This window comes from Littorina saxatilis, linkage group LG1 (genome assembly GCF_037325665.1).
Source record: "Littorina saxatilis isolate snail1 linkage group LG1, US_GU_Lsax_2.0, whole genome shotgun sequence".
In the NCBI taxonomy this organism is placed as follows: Eukaryota; Metazoa; Mollusca; class Gastropoda; order Littorinimorpha; family Littorinidae; genus Littorina; species Littorina saxatilis.
The window spans coordinates 107,721,819-107,744,876 of NC_090245.1; the positions used below are offsets into that span (position 1 = coordinate 107,721,819).

At 45.3% G+C, this 23,058-nt stretch overlaps 1 protein-coding gene across 4 annotated transcripts in view; it reads left to right on the forward strand.

The window, feature by feature from the left end:
• Window positions 1-23,058, forward strand: part of LOC138949396 (protein FAM227B-like) — a 50,506-nt gene that overhangs the window by 14,640 nt on the left and 12,808 nt on the right. For all 4 annotated transcript variants that reach the window (XM_070321238.1, XM_070321223.1, XM_070321214.1 and 1 more), the window contains 6 exons: window positions 812-882; window positions 4,846-4,995; window positions 7,937-8,041; window positions 8,487-8,591; window positions 9,259-9,385; window positions 10,133-10,264. In XM_070321238.1, the coding sequence (XP_070177339.1) occupies window positions 812-882; window positions 4,846-4,995; window positions 7,937-8,041; window positions 8,487-8,591; window positions 9,259-9,385; window positions 10,133-10,264 (690 nt within the window). The remainder of the gene's footprint in view (window positions 1-811; window positions 883-4,845; window positions 4,996-7,936; window positions 8,042-8,486; window positions 8,592-9,258; window positions 9,386-10,132; window positions 10,265-23,058) is intronic.

The following is a 23,058-nucleotide window of genomic DNA, read 5'->3' on the forward strand; positions in this document are numbered from 1 at the left end:
CCTATCTTTGGACACCAGTTTGGTTGACCTTGCTTCAAGGTCAAGGTCGCAAGGGTCCTTTAAAGTTGGATTGTATACATATTTTGAAGTGACCTTGACCCTGAACTATGGAAGATAACTGTTTCAAACTTAAAAATTATGTGGGGCACATGTTATGCTTTCATCATGAGACACATTTGGTCACATATGATCAAGGTCAAGGTCACTTTGACCCTTATGAAATGTGACCAAAATAAGGTAGTGAACCACTAAAAGTGACCATATCTCATGGTAGAAAGAGCCAATAAGCACCATTGTACTTCCTATGTCTTGAATTAACAGCTTTGTGTTGCATGACCTTGGATGACCTTGACCTTGGGTCAAGGTCACATGTATTTTGGTAGGGAAAATGTGTAAAGCAGTTCTTAGTGTATGATGTCATTGCTAGGTTATGTCAAGGTCAAGCATGTGAGTCGTATGGGCTTTGCCCTTCTTGTTTAGAATTAGTTTTGTTTCTGAATCGTCCATGAATCATTTATTTAATAGTGCTGATTTCTAGTGTAAATAAATGTTACATCAATAGTGTTTGATGCACCCGGCAAAGCCGGGTCCCAGGCGCGGCCTGGTATTCGGCTCTACTTCTTCCCGGCGAAGCCGGTACCCGGCGAAGCGGGTGATCATTTAGTAATCATATATATGCTCAATGCGCTTTTCAATAACTATTAATGCCGTGTGACATGGAATTTTTTTACACAATATATCACACATTCACATCGACAAGCAAACCTCAAGCCTATTTGGGCGAGCATTCACCTTTCACGGCCTTTTGCAGCTTTTATAACAGATGCTTCAACCTCGGATGTTGTAAAGTCACACCACAGCTCCAGGGGACACAAAAGTGTGGTAAGTAAAACTCATACTTTCCGTATGTGTCTTCTTCTTCTTCTTCTTCTGCGTTCGTGGGCTGAAACTCCCACGTACACTCGTGTTTTTTGCACGAGTGGAATTTTACGTGTATGACCGTTTTTTACCCCGCCATTTAGGCAGCCATACGCCGTTTTCGGAGGAAGCATGCAGGGTATTTTCGTGTTTCTATAACCCACCGAACTCTGACATGGATTACAGGATCTTTTTCGTGCGCACTTGGTCTTGTGCTTGCGTGTACACACGGGGGTGTTCGGACACCGAGGAGAGTCTGCACACAAAGTTGACTCTGAGAAATAAATCTCTCGCCGAACGTGGGGACGAACTTGACTCACGCTGACAGCGGCCAACTGGATACAAATCCAGCGCGCTACCGACTGAGCTACATCCCCGCCCCTGCATATGTGTCTGCAATGGACCCTTTACATTTTTAAAAGCTACATATGAGAAAACGGGTTTAAGTTGGTTATTTTGTTGACTTGGTGTATGAATAGTGATAGTAGTAGTCAACGGCATATAGTTGTAAGCCTCTCAGCCTTTCAAAATACCCCTTATTGTCTTTTTTTGCACAATTACCTTGAATATTTCACAGTTACTGCTTGGGAGGAGAGGGGTTCACTAGTCCGAGGGTTCACTAGTCCGAGGGTTTACAATAGACGCTTGAACAAAGGATATTCAATTTGATTTGTTTTTATTTTGTGTGTGTATGTGTGCGTGGATGTGCGTGTGCGTGTGTGCGTGTGTTTTTCAGTGCTGTGGGAACCAAATCGAAGAATATTCTCATAAAAACACTGAGTTGTTTTCATTCAAAAAGATAATGTGGTGTTTTATATTTTGACTGAAGAAATCTCAGACTATTTCCCCCAAGAAACTTAGTTATTTATATTTTGACTGAAGAAAGGATACCGCCCCGACTGGACAATTACGTGATCGAACTGCCTACAGTTTTTAGTCATATTATATAGCACCTCGGGTTTCCTTTTGCCCGTGAGGGTCAATTAGTTATCCCACCGACCTGAATTATGGAGAGGATCGAGCCTGGGTTGTACTACAGCCTCACACATAATTTCATTGAAATCGGTTCTCAAACATCGGATATCTATTTGCGGACAGACACACACACACACACACACACACATGCACACACACACACACACACACACACACACACACACACACACACACACACACACACACACACACACACACACACACACACACAGACAGACACAGTGAAACCTATATACCGCCTTTTAAGGGGCGGTATAATAACTGAAAATCAAGCGTCTATAGTGAACCCTCGGACTAGTGAACCCTCGGACTAGTGAACCCTCGGACTAGTGAACCCTCGGACTAGTGGGACGTTCCCCTTGGGAGGGGTGGTATGAATTTGTCATATGTATGCTGTGATGTATGTATACATGTACATACAATTTGTGTGACATTATGATGTTTGAATGGCCTAATGTGGATAAAGGTGTCAGTTTCCATATCACTGATATCTGAGGATAAGAGTGAGGTAAGACATTTTTAATGGAGGTTCATTCAGGTATTCAGATTGCATGGGTCACGGGACTGGTGGGGGAACTACCTGCACACAGTAATGAAGGGTGTGACTTTATGGCTTTACCATGGTATAAGTAATGAAGGGTGTGACTTAATGGCTTTACCATGGTATAAGTAATGAAGGGTGTGACTTAATGGCTTTACCATGGTATAAGTAATGAAGGGTGTGACTTAATGGCTTTACCATGGTATAAGTAATGAAGGGTGTGACTTAATGGCTTTACCATGGTATAAGTAATGAAGGGTGTGACTTAATGGCTTTACCATGGTATAAGTAATGAAGGGTGTGACTTAATGGCTTTACCATGGTATAAGTAATGAAGGGTGTGACTTAATGGCTTTACCATGGTATAAGTAATGAAGGGTGTGACTTAATGGCTTTACCATAGTATAAGTAATGAAGGGTGTGACTTAATGGCTTTACCATAGTATAAGTAATGAAGGGTGTGACTTAATGGCTTTACCATAGTATAAGTAATGAAGGGTGTGACTTAATGGCTTTACCATAGTATAAGTAATGAAGGGTGTGACTTAATGGCTTTACCATAGTATAAGTAATGAAGGGTGTGACTTAATGGCTTTACCATGGTATAAGCTTGCACAAGAGGTTGACAGTTCAGAAGATGTAATAAAATAAAAGCAGTGTAGCAAAAACTAGCATAGTTGCGTAATGAATAGTTTGCTTTGGGAAATGTTTTGTTTGGAAAATGATGGTCACATGTAAACTTGTTTTGCGGTGTAGGGGTCTTGTTCACAATGGTCAGGATTTTTATTTTACTAATTAATCTTTTTTCACTCTTGTGTTTTGGTTTAGTTTTTGGTTGTAGTTTATGTTGTTTGCTGAAAGTAACTAACACAAAATGAATGTAGGTGTCACTACCACTGACAATTTCCTGGATATGGGTGCACCATGATTTCAGAATAACCCGGGTGTGTGTGTGTGTGTGGGGGGGGTATTTTATGTGATTCATGTTATCTTTGCTTTTTTAAATCAACGAGATTCTTTTAAAGTGCAATTTTCACCCCCAAGCAATTGATGGAGTGAAATCAAGCAAACTGTGTTGTGATCAGACTTTACCTGTTTTATTGTTTTGTGATCAGACTTTACCTGTTTTATTGTGTTGTGATCAGACTTTACCTGTTTTATTGTGTTGTGATCAGACTTTACCTGTTTTATTGTGTTGTGATCAGACTTTACCTGTTTTATTGTGTTGTGATCAGACTTTACCTGTTTTATTGTGTTGTGATCAGACTTTACCTGTTTTATTGTGTTGTGATCAGACTTTACCTGTTTTATTGTGTTGTGATCAGACTTTACCTGTTTTATTGTGTTGTGATCAGACTTTACCTGTTTTATTGTGTTGTGATCAGACTTTACCTGTTTTATTGTGTTGTGATCAGACTTTACCTGTTTTATTGTGTTGTGATCAGACTTTACCTGTTTTATTGTGTTGTGATCAGACTTTACCTGTTTTATTGTGTTGTGATCAGACTTTACCTGTTTTATTGTGTTGTGATCAGACTTTACCTGTTTTATTGTGTTGTGATCAGACTTTACCTGTTTTATTGTGTTGTGATCAGACTTTACCTGTTTTATTGTGTTGTGATCAGACTTTACCTGTTTTATTGTGTTGTGATCAGACTTTACCTGTTTTATTGTGTTGTGATCAGACTTTACCTGTTTTATTGTGTTGTGATCAGACTTTACCTGTTTTATTGTGTTGTGATCAGACTTTACCTGTTTTATTGTGTTGTGATCAGACTTTACCTGTTTTATTGTGTTGTGATCAGACTTTACCTGTTTTATTGTGTTGTGATCAGACTTTACCTGTTTTATTGTGTTGTGATCAGACTTTACCTGTTTTATTGTGTTGTGATCAGACTTTACCTGTTTTATTGTGTTGTGATCAGACTTTACCTGTTTTATTGTGTTGTGATCAGACTTTACCTGTTTTATTGTGTTGTGATCAGACTTTACCTGTTTTATTGTGTTGTGATCAGACTTTACCTGTTTTATTGTTTTGTGTGTGCCACCCCTGAGTAGAAATGAAATGCACAAGACATTGTTTACTTTGAAATTTAAAAACAAATTTTTCTCGGTCATGTGAGAACAGAGACAGGGAGAGCGCCTCAGGTAGAGAGAGAGTCTGAGTCACGTCTGCGTGCATGTGTGTGTAAGTGTGTGCGTCTGTATGTGTGTGTTCGTGCCTGCGTATGTACATGCATGTGTGTGTATGTGCATGCGTTTGTGCATGTGTGTGTGTGCGTGTAATTCATATTACAATTTCTTTTTAGCTTCCTTACATTGTTTTGTCATGGTTGAGAACTTTTCAGTGTTGTTTCGCAATCTAAACTTCTATTACTTCTGGATTCCAGGATTTCGCTGATGCAATGATGGAAACAAAGAAGCGGTCCATGGACTACTGCATGTTTCCTGGCTTTCGGCACGGTGAGCTGGTAGAGTTACCTGCCCAGCTGGAGGCGCCACCCCTACTGCACAAGATCACAAACATCCAGAACTTCAATGTGAGGAAATAAAATGTTCAGAGTTCTCTTTCCATTGTTGCTGTTACTCTCAGCAGCTTAAAAAGTTTAGTTTGGTCTGTAGTTGCTATGAATGTGCAGTTCAACCTTCACAACTTTGCATCATTGGAGCTTGTGTGGGCAGTTGTGCATTGTATTATTTAGTCTCTATAGTCATCTGATAAACAAAGGGAAGTATATAAGCGCTCTAAATACATATGACATGTGTTATAAAGTGGGAGGAATGTGAACCAGTCTCCTGGCACCTGACAGATCAACAAGCAACTCTCCTTAGTATCTAACAGTCTCCTGGCACCGGACAGATCAACAAGCAACTCTCCTTAGTATCTAACAGTCTCCTGGCACCTGACAGATCAACAAGCAACTCTCCTTGGTATCTAACAGTCTCCTGGCACCGGACAGATCAACAAGCAACTCTCCTTGGTATCTAACAGTCTCCTGGCACCGGACAGATCAACAAGCAACTCTCCTTGGTATCTAACAGTCTCCTGGCACCTGACAGATCAACAAGCAACTCTCCTTGGTATCTAACAGTCTCCTGGCACCTGACAGATCAACAAGCAACTCTCCTTAGTATCTAACAGTCTCCTGGCACCGGACAGATCAACAAGCAACTCTCCTTAGTATCTAACAGTCTCCTGGCACCGGACAGATCAACAAGCAACTCTCCTTGGTATCTAACAGTCTCCTGGCACCTGACAGATCAACAAGCAACTCTCCTTGGTATCTAACAGTCTCCTGGCACCGGACAGATCAACAAGCAACTCTCCTTAGTATCTAACAGTCTCCTGGCACCGGACAGATCAACAAGCAACTCTCCTTAGTATCTAACAGTCTCCTGGCACCGGACAGATCAACAAGCAACTCTCCTTGGTATCTAACAGTCTCCTGGCACCGGACAGATCAACAAGCAACTCTCCTTGGTATCTAACAGTCTCCTGGCACCTGACAGATCAACAAGCAACTCTCCTTGGTATCTAACAGTCTCCTGGCACCTGACAGATCAACAAGCAACTCTCCTTGGTATCTAACAGTCTCCTGGCACCGGACAGATCAACAAGCAACTCTCCTTGGTATCTAACAGTCTCCTGGCACCGGACAGATCAACAAGCAACTCTCCTTAGTATCTAACAGTCTCCTGGCACCTGACAGATCAACAAGCAACTCTCCTTGGTATCTAACAGTCTCCTGGCACTGGACAGATCAACAAGCAACTCTCCTTAGTATCTAACAGTCTACAACTCCTTTGCCGATGACACGCAGCTCCTTTGCCGATGACACGCAACTCCTTTGCAGCTCCTTTGCCGATGACACGCAACTCCTTTGCCGATGACACGCAGCTCCAGAACAGCGCCAAGCCGGAGGACGTTGACGATCTCCTTGGATCCATCTCCAGTTGTTTCACTGACATCAAGAACTGGATGACTGAGAACAAGCTGAAGCTGAACAGTGAGAAGACGGAGGCCCTTCTCGTTGGAACACGACAGAAGATTGCTTCCCTCACTGTGACCGACCTCCAGCTGGATGACGCGACTGTTCCATTCTCCCCTGCTGTCAAGAGCCTTGGCGTCTTTCTCGACTCCACTCTCTCCATGCAGACACACATCTCCTTCATCATCAAGACCTGCTTTTTCCACCTACGACGCATCGCCTCCATCCGTCGCTACCTCACCCACGACGCCTGTGTCAAGCTGGTTGTCTCCCTCATCTTCAGTCGTCTGGACTACTGCAACTCCCTTCTGGCTGGCCTCCCCGCCTCATCCATTCATGGCCTACAACGAGTCCAGAACGCCGCTGCCAGGCTGACGTTGAGGAAGACGAAGCGAGACCACATCACCCCCCTACTTCGCTCCTTGCACTGGCTCCCTGTCAACACCCGAATCTCCTACAAACTGTCCACTCTGGTCTACAAGTGTCTCAACGACTCTGCTCCCGAGTACCTTCAATCCTCCCTGGACCTGTACACCCAGCCCTCCGACCGTCCCCTTCGTTCTGCTGCTGACCCTCTCCGCCTCCACATCCCTCGCTCGAAACTCGCATCTGCTGGTCAGCGTGCATTTCCCTCCGCGGGCCCCTCCGTCTGGAACTCCCTGCCGCTTGAGCTTCGCCAGAGCCCCTCTCTTGACGCGTTCAAGAGTAGGTTGAAGACTCAGTTCTTCCCGTAGCTGGCTGCGACTTTCATGCTCGACGTGATGTGCTGTGCCCCAAAAGACATTCTTGTGCTGTGCTCTGTGAGAGGTGTTTTCTTTGTGCTTAATATTATTTTGTCTGACCTAGCTATTGATGTGTACATTGTTGTTAAACAGTTGTTTGTTTACCAGGGTTTGCTAGTGTGTGATAGGGTTCGTGTCCGTCTGTAGATGTTAGTTTCTTTGTTAGTCCTGTGTTGACAACTCTTCGACAAGCGCTTAGAACTGTACCCACGGAATACGCGCTATATAAGCTTCATATTGATTGATTGATTGATTCTTGAGGCTGTATTTTTTTCAACACAGTAATAGATTTGTCACAATATTTATATTATCAGCAAATCTGTATTTTGTGATATATTTTATCTGTCTATCAGGGTGGCTGTTTATGTATATAGAGGTAGATATATATATATGTGTTTTGAAAGTGACACATTTTTTGTAAACATGAATATTGTTGACTCAGCCTGGATTCCACAGTAAACATGAATGTTGTTGATTCAGCATGTATTCCACAGTAAACATGAATATTGTTGACTCAGCCTGTATTCCACAGTAAACATGAATATTGTTGACTCAGCCTGTATTCCACAGTAAACATGAATATTGTTGACTCAGCCTGGATTCCACAGTAAACATGAATATTGTTGACTCAGCCTCAGTATTCCACAGTAAACATGAATATTGTTGACTCAGCCTGGATTCCACAGTAAACATGAATATTGTTGACTCAGCCTGGATTCCGCAAGTTCTGGAAGAAGCTGTTCTTGTCAGAAGCCTCAGCTGCCGTGATGCAGGATACGTTCTGGTGGATCTTCCTCTCACAGTTTAATAAAGAGGTTAGTTGTTATGCTCTGCTTAACTTTTGTTTCGCTTGTGTGGGGTCACAGTGTGTGTGTGCTTGTGTGGGGTCACAGTGTGTGTGTGCTTGTGTGGGGTCACAGTGTGTGTGTGCGTGTGTGGGGTCACAGTGTGTGTGTGCTTGTGTGGGGTCACAGTGTGTATGTGCATGTGTGTGTGTGCTTGCGTGCGCGAGTGAGTGCATGCATCTGTCTGTCTGTGTATATGTATGTCAGTCTGTATGCTGCTTTTTCTTGGACAGTATAATATATTTGTATATTCACAATATCAAGTTTGCACATTGATTTGATTTGTTTGTCTCTTTCATGGTGACCCATACACTTAAATTTTTTGACAGTACTTGGCACAAGAAAATGCAGGCAGTTATGTTGTCTGTTTATCAGTGTATTAATCCATTTGCAATGATTGACATGACTGTTACAGAGGGGCTTTGAAGAAGAGAAAAACCAACTGTTTGACCGTATCGCAGACAGCTACGTGGCTCTCTTCGCAAGCATTAACGCTGACGTCAAAGACAAATTCCTCACAGTGAGTCTGGATACATTGTATCATCCGTCTTCTGCAACATTTGTTGTGTTAGAACATGTTACAGAACTGATGGACTACAGGGCTGGAACTAATGTTTCAGAGGGAATGACTTCCAAAATAAGGCAGCTGCAGGGGTAATTATATACTGTTGGGGGGGGGTCTTCTGAAACACATGAACCCCTCCCCTAGATCCAGCCATGGACTGACGTACTATGTTGAGGTATTGGTGTTTCATGTGGCTCTGGGTAGGCTCTCTGGCCTGGCCAAGAGAACTAGACTGAAACTCTTACCATACTTTGCTGAGAGAGAAATATTGTGCTGTTTCAGGTGTATCCAGACTGCCTGGCCAAGAGAACTAGACTGAAACTCTTACCTTACTTTGCTGAGAGAGACATATTGTGCTGTTTCAGGTGTATCCAGACTGCCTGGCCAAGAGAACTAGACTAAAACTCTTACCTTACTTTGCTGAGAGAGAAACATTGTGCTGTTTCAGGTGTAACCAGACTACCTGGCCAAGAGAACTAGACTGAAACCCTTAGTACTTATACTTTGCTGAGAGAGAAATATTGTGCTGTTTCAGGTGTATCCAGACTGCCTGGCCAAGAGGACTAGACTGAAACCCTTAGTACTTATACTTTGCTGAGAGAGAAACATTGTGCTGTTTCAGGTGTATCCAGAATGCCTGGCCCAGGCCCTGTACTCTGCCTACGTCACAGCTTTTCCCGAGTCACGCTGGCGATTTGACGACCAGTTTAAACAGTACCTCATTAACCTCACCAACGAGTGGATCAAAGGTCAGTGAGAAAGGTGATCAAATCATGTGGGGTCAGTGAGAAAGGTGATCAAATCATGTGGGGTCAGTGAGAAAGGTGATCAAATCATGTGGGGTCAGTGAGAAAGGTGATCAAATCATGTGGGGTCAGTGAGAAAGGTGATCAAATCATGTGGGGTCAGTGAGAAAGGTGATCAAATCATGTGGGGTCAGTGAGAAAGGTGATCAAATCATGTGGGGTCAGTGAGAAAGGTGATCAAATCATGTGAGGTCAGTGAGAAAGGTGGTCAAATCATGTGGGGTCAGTGAGAAAGGGATCAAATCATGTGGGGTCAGTGAGAAAGGTGATCAAATCGTGGGAGGTCAGGAAACTGACATCAAGATGAAAGGACTGAAAAATGTACTTCAATGTGTGACACATTTGCTTTTTCACGTGGCAAATGCTAGTGTGAATGGAGGATGAAGGAAAAGCTCAAAGGAGCGGGGACTGCTTTGTTTTCATAACACCGTTATTTGGGACTTGAGAGGGTGACTTTATCCTTCTGAGACTTTGATGTAAATTTCGTCAAAACTGTCATGTTTTGTCAAATGCTAATTGTTTCAATCAGTTTCATTGAAATGTATTCTATTAAACATTACTCTTTTCACAGGCACTAGAGTTTGAATGGCAGAGAATCCTAATTGGCATAACTTTCACATGGCTGCTTGATAAATGAAAAAATAAGAATTATAAATATTATCTGAGCAATTGGGCCGTGTCCATGTTTAGGCCTGAAGCCGGTGCCAGGCACGTGGAGGCACTGGGACACAGCCAGTCTGGAGGCGGACGGCACAGGGGCGGCAAACGAGGCTAACGCCGCCACCAAGAAAATGATGGAGGCAGCTGCACTCAACAAGAAAAGTGAGTGTGCATTTCATTGACAGTACAGTGGAACCATCACCACATTGACAGTACAGTGGAACCATCACCACATTGACAGTACAGTGGAACCCTCACCACATTGACAGTACAGTGGAACCCACCCTTTACCACATTGACAGTACAGTGGAACCACCACCACATTGACAGTACAGTAGAACCACCACCACATTGACAGTACAGTAGAACCACCACCACATTGACAGTACAGTGGAACCCACCCTTTACCACATTGACAGTACAGTAGAACCCACCCTTTACCACATTGACAGTACAGTAGAACCCACCCTTTACCACATTGACAGTACAGTAGAACCCACCCTTTACCACATTGACAGTACAGTGGAACCCACCCTTTACCACATTGACAGTACAGTAGAACCCACCCTTTACCACATTGACAGTACAGTGGAACCCACCCTTTACCACATTGACAGTACAGTAGAACCCACCCTTTACCACATTGACAGTACAGTGGAACCCACCCTTTACCACATTGACAGTACAGTGGAACCACCACCACATTGACAGTACAGTGGAACCCACCCTTTACCACATTGACAGTACAGTGGAACCCACCCTTTACCACATTGACAGTACAGTGGAACCACCACCACATTGACAGTACAGTGGAACCCACCCTTTACCACATTGACAGTACAGTAGAACCACCACCACATTGACAGTACAGTAGAACCCACCCTTTACCACATTGACAGTACAGTGGAACCCACCCTTTACCACATTGACAGTACAGTGGAACCCACCCTTTACCACATTGACAGTACAGTGGAACCCACCCTTTACCACATTGACAGTACAGTAGAACCCACCCTTTACCACATTGACAGTACAGTGGAACCCACCCTTTACCACATTGACAGTACAGTAGAACCCACCCTTTACCACATTGACAGTACAGTAGAACCCACCCTTTACCACATTGACAGTACAGTGGAACCCACCCTTTACCACATTGACAGTACAGTGGAACCCACCCTTTACCACATTGACAGTACAGTGGAACCCACCCTTTACCACATTGACAGTACAGTAGAACCCACCCTTTACCACCTTGACAGTACAGTAGAACCCACCCTTTACCACATTGACAGTACAGTAGAACCCACCCTTTACCACATTGACAGTACAGTGGAACCCACCCTTTACCACATTGACAGTACAGTGGAACCCACCCTTTACCACATTGACAGTACAGTAGAACCACCACCACATTGACAGTACAGTGGAACCCACCCTTTACCACATTGACAGTACAGTAGAACCCACCCTTTACCACATTGACAGTACAGTGGAACCCACCCTTTACCACATTGACAGTACAGTAGAACCACCACCACATTGACAGTACAGTGGAACCCACCCTTTACCACATTGACAGTACAGTAGAACCCACCCTTTACCACATTGACAGTACAGTGGAACCCACCCTTTACCACATTGACAGTACAGTGGAACCCACCCTTTACCACATTGACAGTACAGTGGAACCCACCCTTTACCACATTGACAGTACAGTAGAACCCACCCTTTACCACATTGACAGTACAGTAGAACCCACCCTTTACCACATTGACAGTACAGTGGAACCACCACCACATTGACAGTACAGTGGAACCCACCCTTTACCACATTGACAGTACAGTAGAACCACCACCACATTGACAGTACAGTGGAACCCACCCTTTACCACATTGACAGTACAGTAGAACCCACCCTTTACCACATTGACAGTACAGTAGAACCCACCCTTTACCACATTGACAGTACAGTGGAACCCACCCTTTACCACATTGACAGTACAGTAGAACCCACCCTTTACCACATTGACAGTACAGTGGAACCCACCCTTTACCACATTGACAGTACAGTAGAACCCACCCTTTACCACATTGACAGTACAGTAGAACCCACCCTTTACCACATTGACAGTACAGTAGAACCCACCCTTTACCACATTGACAGTACAGTAGAACCCACCCTTTACCACATTGACAGTACAGTGGAACCCACCCTTTACCACATTGACAGTACAGTAGAACCCACCCTTTACCACATTGACAGTACAGTAGAACCCACCCTTTACCACATTGACAGTACAGTGGAACCACCACCACATTGACAGTACAGTGGAACCCACCCTTTACCACATTGACAGTACAGTAGAACCACCACCACATTGACAGTACAGTGGAACCCACCCTTTACCACATTGACAGTACAGTAGAACCACCACCACATTGACAGTACAGTGGAACCCACCCTTTACCACATTGACAGTACAGTAGAACCCACCCTTTACCACATTGACAGTACAGTGGAACCCACCCTTTACCACATTGACAGTACAGTGGAACCCACCCTTTACCACATTGACAGTACAGTAGAACCCACCCTTTACCACATTGACAGTACAGTAGAACCCACCCTTTACCACATTGACAGTACAGTAGAACCCACCCTTTACCACATTGACAGTACAGTAGAACCCACCCTTTACCACATTGACAGTACAGTAGAACCCACCCTTTACCACATTGACAGTACAGTAGAACCCACCCTTTACCACATTGACAGTACAGTAGAACCCACCCTTTACCACATTGACAGTACAGTAGAACCCACCCTTCACCACATTGACAGTACAGTGGAACCCACCCTTTACCACATTGACAGTACAGTGGAACCACCACCACATTGACAGTACAGTAGAACCCACCCTTTACCACATTGACAGTACAGTAGAACCACCACCACATTGACAGTACAGTAGAACCCACCCTTTACCACATTGACAGTACAGTAGAACCCACCCTTTACCACCTTGACAGTACAGTAGAACCCACCCTTTACCACATTGACAGTACAGTAGAACCCACCCTTTACCACATTGACAGTACAGTAGAACCCACCCTTTACCACATTGACAGTACAGTGGAACCCACCCTTTACCACATTGACAGTACAGTGGAACCCACCCTTTACCACATTGACAGTACAGTAGAACCCACCCTTTACCACATTGACAGTACAGTAGAACCCACCCTTTACCACATTGACAGTACAGTAGAACCCACCCTTTACCACATTGACAGTACAGTGGAACCCACCCTTTACCACATTGACAGTACAGTAGAACCCACCCTTTACCACATTGACAGTACAGTGGAACCCACCCTTTACCACATTGACAGTACAGTAGAACCACCACCACATTGACAGTACAGTGGAACCCACCCTTTACCACATTGACAGTACAGTGGAACCCACCCTTTACCACATTGACAGTACAGTGGAACCCACCCTTTACCACATTGACAGTACAGTGGAACCCACCCTTTACCACATTGACAGTACAGTGGAACCCACCCTTTACCACCTTGACAGTACAGTAGAACCCACCCTTTACCACATTGACAGTACAGTAGAACCCACCCTTTACCACCTTGACAGTACAGTGGAACCCACCCTTTACCACATTGACAGTACAGTGGAACCCACCCTTTACCACATTGACAGTACAGTGGAACCCACCCTTTACCACATTGACAGTACAGTGGAACCCACCCTTTACCACATTGACAGTACAGTAGAACCCACCCTTTACCACATTGACAGTACAGTAGAACCCACCCTTTACCACATTGACAGTACAGTAGAACCCACCCTTTACCACATTGACAGTACAGTGGAACCCACCCTTTACCACATTGACAGTACAGTGGAACCACCACCACATTGACAGTACAGTAGAACCCACCCTTTACCACATTGACAGTACATTGGAACCCACCCTTTACCACATTGACAGTACAGTAGAACCACCACCACATTGACAGTACAGTAGAACCACCACCACATTGACAGTACAGTAGAACCACCACCACATTGACAGTACAGTGGAACCCACCCTTTACCACATTGACAGTACAGTAGAACCCACCCTTTACCACATTGACAGTACAGTAGAACCCACCCTTTACCACATTGACAGTACAGTAGAACCCACCCTTTACCACATTGACAGTACAGTAGAACCCACCCTTTACCACATTGACAGTACAGTGGAACCCACCCTTTACCACATTGACAGTACAGTAGAACCCACCCTTTACCACATTGACAGTACAGTAGAACCCACCCTTTACCACATTGACAGTACAGTAGAACCCACCCTTTACCACATTGACAGTACAGTGGAACCCACCCTTTACCACATTGACAGTACAGTGGAACCCACCCTTTACCACATTGACAGTACAGTGGAACCCACCCTTTACCACATTGACAGTACAGTGGAACCCACCCTTTACCACATTGACAGTACAGTGGAACCCACCCTTTACCACATTGACAGTACAGTAGAACCCACCCTTTACCACATTGACAGTACAGTGGAACCCACCCTTTACCACATTGACAGTACAGTGGAACCCACCCTTTACCACATTGACAGTACAGTGGAACCCACCCTTTACCACATTGACAGTACAGTAGAACCCACCCTTTACCACATTGACAGTACAGTAGAACCCACCCTTTACCACATTGACAGTACAGTAGAACCCACCCTTTACCACATTGACAGTACAGTGGAACCCACCCTTTACCACATTGACAGTACAGTAGAACCCACCCTTTACCACATTGACAGTACAGTGGAACCCACCCTTTACCACATTGACAGTACAGTGGAACCCACCCTTTACCACATTGACAGTACAGTAGAACCACCACCACATTGACAGTACAGTGGAACCCACCCTTTACCACATTGACAGTACAGTAGAACCACCACCACATTGACAGTACAGTGGAACCCACCCTTTACCACATTGACAGTACAGTAGAACCCACCCTTTACCACATTGACAGTACAGTGGAACCCACCCTTTACCACATTGACAGTACAGTGGAACCCACCCTTTACCACATTGACAGTACAGTAGAACCCACCCTTTACCACATTGACAGTACAGTAGAACCCACCCTTTACCACATTGACAGTACAGTGGAACCCACCCTTTACCACATTGACAGTACAGTAGAACCCACCCTTTACCACATTGACAGTACAGTAGAACCCACCCTTTACCACATTGACAGTACAGTGGAACCCACCCTTTACCACATTGACAGTACAGTAGAACCACCACCACATTGACAGTACAGTGGAACCCACCCTTTACCACATTGACAGTACAGTGGAACCCACCCTTTACCACATTGACAGTACAGTGGAACCCACCCTTTACCACATTGACAGTACAGTAGAACCCACCCTTTACCACATTGACAGTACAGTAGAACCCACCCTTTACCACATTGACAGTACAGTGGAACCACCACCACATTGACAGTACAGTGGAACCCACCCTTTACCACATTGACAGTACAGTAGAACCACCACCACATTGACAGTACAGTGGAACCCACCCTTTACCACATTGACAGTACAGTAGAACCCACCCTTTACCACATTGACAGTACAGTGGAACCCACCCTTTACCACATTGACAGTACAGTAGAACCCACCCTTTACCACATTGACAGTACAGTGGAACCCACCCTTTACCACATTGACAGTACAGTAGAACCCACCCTTTACCACATTGACAGTACAGTAGAACCCACCCTTTACCACATTGACAGTACAGTGGAACCCACCCTTTACCACCTTGACAGTACAGTGGAACCCACCCTTTACCACATTGACAGTACAGTGGAACCCACCCTTTACCACATTGACAGTACAGTAGAACCCACCCTTTACCACCTTGACAGTACAGTAGAACCCACCCTTTACCACATTGACAGTACAGTAGAACCCACCCTTTACCACATTGACAGTACAGTGGAACCCACCCTTTACCACATTGACAGTACAGTGGAACCCACCCTTTACCACATTGACAGTACAGTAGAACCACCACCACATTGACAGTACAGTGGAACCCACCCTTTACCACATTGACAGTACAGTAGAACCCACCCTTTACCACATTGACAGTACAGTGGAACCCACCCTTTACCACATTGACAGTACAGTAGAACCACCACCACATTGACAGTACAGTGGAACCCACCCTTTACCACATTGACAGTACAGTAGAACCCACCCTTTACCACATTGACAGTACAGTGGAACCCACCCTTTACCACATTGACAGTACAGTGGAACCCACCCTTTACCACCTTGACAGTACAGTGGAACCCACCCTTTACCACATTGACAGTACAGTAGAACCCACCCTTTACCACATTGACAGTACAGTAGAACCCACCCTTTACCACATTGACAGTACAGTAGAACCCACCCTTTACCACATTGACAGTACAGTAGAACCCACCCTTTACCACATTGACAGTACAGTGGAACCACCACCACATTGACAGTACAGTGGAACCCACCCTTTACCACATTGACAGTACAGTAGAACCACCACCACATTGACAGTACAGTGGAACCCACCCTTTACCACATTGACAGTACAGTAGAACCCACCCTTTACCACATTGACAGTACAGTAGAACCCACCCTTTACCACATTGACAGTACAGTGGAACCCACCCTTTACCACATTGACAGTACAGTAGAACCCACCCTTTACCACATTGACAGTACAGTGGAACCCACCCTTTACCACATTGACAGTACAGTAGAACCCACCCTTTACCACATTGACAGTACAGTAGAACCCACCCTTTACCACATTGACAGTACAGTAGAACCCACCCTTTACCACATTGACAGTACAGTAGAACCCACCCTTTACCACATTGACAGTACAGTGGAACCCACCCTTTACCACATTGACAGTACAGTAGAACCCACCCTTTACCACATTGACAGTACAGTGGAACCCACCCTTTACCACATTGACAGTACAGTAGAACCACCACCACATTGACAGTACAGTGGAACCCACCCTTTACCACATTGACAGTACAGTGGAACCCACCCTTTACCACATTGACAGTACAGTGGAACCCACCCTTTACCACCTTGACAGTACAGTAGAACCCACCCTTTACCACATTGACAGTACAGTAGAACCCACCCTTTACCACCTTGACAGTACAGTGGAACCCACCCTTTACCACATTGACAGTACAGTGGAACCCACCCTTTACCACATTGACAGTACAGTGGAACCCACCCTTTACCACATTGACAGTACAGTGGAACCCACCCTTTACCACATTGACAGTACAGTAGAACCCACCCTTTACCACATTGACAGTACAGTAGAACCCACCCTTTACCACATTGACAGTACAGTAGAACCCACCCTTTACCACATTGACAGTACAGTGGAACCCACCCTTTACCACATTGACAGTACAGTGGAACCACCACCACATTGACAGTACAGTGGAACCCACCCTTTACCACATTGACAGTACAGTGGAACCCACCCTTTACCACATTGACAGTACAGTAGAACCACCACCACATTGACAGTACAGTAGAACCACCACCACATTGACAGTACAGTAGAACCACCACCACATTGACAGTACAGTGGAACCCACCCTTTACCACATTGACAGTACAGTAGAACCCACCCTTTACCACATTGACAGTACAGTAGAACCCACCCTTTACCACCTTGACAGTACAGTAGAACCCACCCTTTACCACATTGACAGTACAGTAGAACCCACCCTTTACCACATTGACAGTACAGTGGAACCCACCCTTTACCACATTGACAGTACAGTAGAACCCACCCTTTACCACATTGACAGTACAGTAGAACCCACCCTTTACCACATTGACAGTACAGTAGAACCCACCCTTTACCACATTGACAGTACAGTGGAACCCACCCTTTACCACATTGACAGTACAGTGGAACCCACCCTTTACCACATTGACAGTACAGTGGAACCCACCCTTTACCACATTGACAGTACAGTGGAACCCACCCTTTACCACATTGACAGTACAGTGGAACCCACCCTTTACCACATTGACAGTACAGTAGAACCCACCCTTTACCACATTGACAGTACAGTGGAACCCACCCTTTACCACATTGACAGTACAGTAGAACCCACCCTTTACCACATTGACAGTACAGTGGAACCCACCCTTTACCACATTGACAGTACAGTAGAACCCACCCTTTACCACATTGACAGTACAGTAGAACCCACCCTTTACCACATTGACAGTACAGTAGAACCCACCCTTTACCACATTGACAGTACAGTGGAACCCACCCTTTACCACATTGACAGTACAGTAGAACCCACCCTTTACCACATTGACAGTACAGTGGAACCCACCCTTTACCACATTGACAGTACAGTGGAACCCACCCTTTACCACATTGACAGTACAGTAGAACCACCACCACATTGACAGTACAGTGGAACCCACCCTTTACCACATTGACAGTACAGTAGAACCACCACCACATTGACAGTACAGTGGAACCCACCCTTTACCACATTGACAGTACAGTAGAACCCACCCTTTACCACATTGACAGTACAGTGGAACCCACCCTTTACCACATTGACAGTACAGTGGAACCCACCCTTTACCACATTGACAGTACAGTAGAACCCACCCTTTACCACATTGACAGTACAGTAGAACCCACCCTTTACCACATTGACAGTACAGTGGAACCCACCCTTTACCACATTGACAGTACAGTAGAACCCACCCTTTACCACATTGACAGTACAGTAGAACCCACCCTTTACCACATTGACAGTACAGTGGAACCCACCCTTTACCACATTGACAGTACAGTAGAACCACCACCACATTGACAGTACAGTGGAACCCACCCTTTACCACATTGACAGTACAGTGGAACCCACCCTTTACCACATTGACAGTACAGTAGAACCCACCCTTTACCACATTGACAGTACAGTAGAACCCACCCTTTACCACATTGACAGTACAGTAGAACCCACCCTTTACCACATTGACAGTACAGTGGAACCACCACCACATTGACAGTACAGTGGAACCCACCCTTTACCACATTGACAGTACAGTAGAACCACCACCACATTGACAGTACAGTGGAACCCACCCTTTACCACATTGACAGTACAGTAGAACCCACCCTTTACCACATTGACAGTACAGTGGAACCCACCCTTTACCACATTGACAGTACAGTAGAACCCACCCTTTACCACATTGACAGTACAGTGGAACCCACCCTTTACCACATTGACAGTACAGTAGAACCCACCCTTTACCACATTGACAGTACAGTAGAACCCACCCTTTACCACATTGACAGTACAGTGGAACCCACCCTTTACCACATTGACAGTACAGTGGAACCCACCCTTTACCACATTGACAGTACAGTGGAACCCACCCTTTACCACATTGACAGTACAGTAGAACCCACCCTTTACCACCTTGACAGTACAGTAGAACCCACCCTTTACCACATTGACAGTACAGTAGAACCCACCCTTTACCACATTGACAGTACAGTGGAACCCACCCTTTACCACATTGACAGTACAGTGGAACCCACCCTTTACCACATTGACAGTACAGTAGAACCACCACCACATTGACAGTACAGTGGAACCCACCCTTTACCACATTGACAGTACAGTAGAACCCACCCTTTACCACATTGACAGTACAGTGGAACCCACCCTTTACCACATTGACAGTACAGTAGAACCACCACCACATTGACAGTACAGTGGAACCCACCCTTTACCACATTGACAGTACAGTAGAACCCACCCTTTACCACATTGACAGTACAGTGGAACCCACCCTTTACCACATTGACAGTACAGTGGAACCCACCCTTTACCACATTGACAGTACAGTGGAACCCACCCTTTACCACATTGACAGTACAGTAGAACCCACCCTTTACCACATTGACAGTACAGTAGAACCCACCCTTTACCACATTGACAGTACAGTAGAACCCACCCTTTACCACATTGACAGTACAGTAGAACCCACCCTTTACCACATTGACAGTACAGTGGAACCACCACCACATTGACAGTACAGTGGAACCCACCCTTTACCACATTGACAGTACAGTAGAACCACCACCACATTGACAGTACAGTGGAACCCACCCTTTACCACATTGACAGTACAGTAGAACCCACCCTTTACCACATTGACAGTACAGTAGAACCCACCCTTTACCACATTGACAGTACAGTGGAACCCACCCTTTACCACATTGACAGTACAGTAGAACCCACCCTTTACCACATTGACAGTACAGTGGAACCCACCCTTTACCACATTGACAGTACAGTAGAACCCACCCTTTACCACATTGACAGTACAGTAGAACCCACCCTTTACCACATTGACAGTACAGTAGAACCCACCCTTTACCACATTGACAGTACAGTAGAACCCACCCTTTACCACATTGACAGTACAGTGGAACCCACCCTTTACCACATTGACAGTACAGTAGAACCCACCCTTTACCACATTGACAGTACAGTAGAACCCACCCTTTACCACATTGACAGTACAGTGGAACCACCACCACATTGACAGTACAGTGGAACCCACCCTTTACCACATTGACAGTACAGTAGAACCACCACCACATTGACAGTACAGTGGAACCCACCCTTTACCACATTGACAGTACAGTAGAACCACCACCACATTGACAGTACAGTGGAACCCACCCTTTACCACATTGACAGTACAGTAGAACCACCACCACATTGACAGTACAGTGGAACCCACCCTTCACCACATTGACAGTACAGTAGAACCCACCCTTTACCACATTGACAGTACAGTAGAACCCACCCTTTACCACATTGACAGTACAGTGGAACCCACCCTTTACCACATTGACAGTACAGTGGAACCCACCCTTTACCACATTGACAGTACAGTGGAACCCACCCTTTACCACATTGACAGTACAGTAGAACCCACCCTTTACCACATTGACAGTACAGTAGAACCCACCCTTTACCACATTGACAGTACAGTGGAACCCACCCTTTACCACATTGACAGTACAGTGGAACCCACCCTTTACCACATTGACAGTACAGTAGAACCCACCCTTTACCACATTGACAGTACAGTAGAACCCACCCTTTACCACATTGACAGTACAGTAGAACCCACCCTTTACCACATTGACAGTACAGTAGAACCCACCCTTTACCACATTGACAGTACAGTAGAACCCACCCTTTACCACATTGACAGTACAGTAGAACCCACCCTTTACCACATTGACAGTACAGTAGAACCCACCCTTTACCACATTGACAGTACAGTAGAACCCACCCTTCACCACATTGACAGTACAGTGGAACCCACCCTTTACCACATTGACAGTACAGTGGAACCACCACCACATTGACAGTACAGTGGAACCCACCCTTTACCACATTGACAGTACAGTAGAACCACCACCACATTGACAGTACAGTAGAACCCACCCTTTACCACATTGACAGTACAGTAGAACCCACCCTTTACCACCTTGACAGTACAGTAGAACCCACCCTTTACCACATTGACAGTACAGTAGAACCCACCCTTTACCACATTGACAGTACAGTAGAACCCACCCTTTACCACATTGACAGTACAGTGGAACCCACCCTTTACCACATTGACAGTACAGTGGAACCCACCCTTTACCACATTGACAGTACAGTAGAACCCACCCTTTACCACATTGACAGTACAGTAGAACCCACCCTTTACCACATTGACAGTACAGTAGAACCCACCCTTTACCACATTGACAGTACAGTGGAACCCACCCTTTACCACATTGACAGTACAGTAGAACCCACCCTTTACCACATTGACAGTACAGTGGAACCCACCCTTTACCACATTGACAGTACAGTAGAACCACCACCACATTGACAGTACAGTGGAACCCACCCTTTACCACATTGACAGTACAGTGGAACCCACCCTTTACCACATTGACAGTACAGTGGAACCCACCCTTTACCACATTGACAGTACAGTGGAACCCACCCTTTACCACATTGACAGTACAGTGGAACCCACCCTTTACCACCTTGACAGTACAGTAGAACCCACCCTTTACCACATTGACAGTACAGTAGAACCCACCCTTTACCACCTTGACAGTACAGTGGAACCCACCCTTTACCACATTGACAGTACAGTGGAACCCACCCTTTACCACATTGACAGTACAGTGGAACCCACCCTTTACCACATTGACAGTACAGTGGAACCCACCCTTTACCACATTGACAGTACAGTAGAACCCACCCTTTACCACATTGACAGTACAGTGGAACCCACCCTTTACCACATTGACAGTACAGTGGAACCACCACCACATTGACAGTACAGTAGAACCCACCCTTTACCACATTGACAGTACATTGGAACCCACCCTTTACCACATTGACAGTACAGTGGAACCACCACCACATTGACAGTACAGTAGAACCACCACCACATTGACAGTACAGTAGAACCACCACCACATTGACAGTACAGTGGAACCCACCCTTTACCACATTGACAGTACAGTGGAACCCACCCTTTACCACATTGACAGTACAGTAGAACCCACCCTTTACCACATTGACAGTACAGTAGAACCCACCCTTTACCACATTGACAGTACAGTGGAACCCACCCTTTACCACATTGACAGTACAGTAGAACCCACCCTTTACCACATTGACAGTACAGTAGAACCCACCCTTTACCACATTGACAGTACAGTGGAACCCACCCTTTA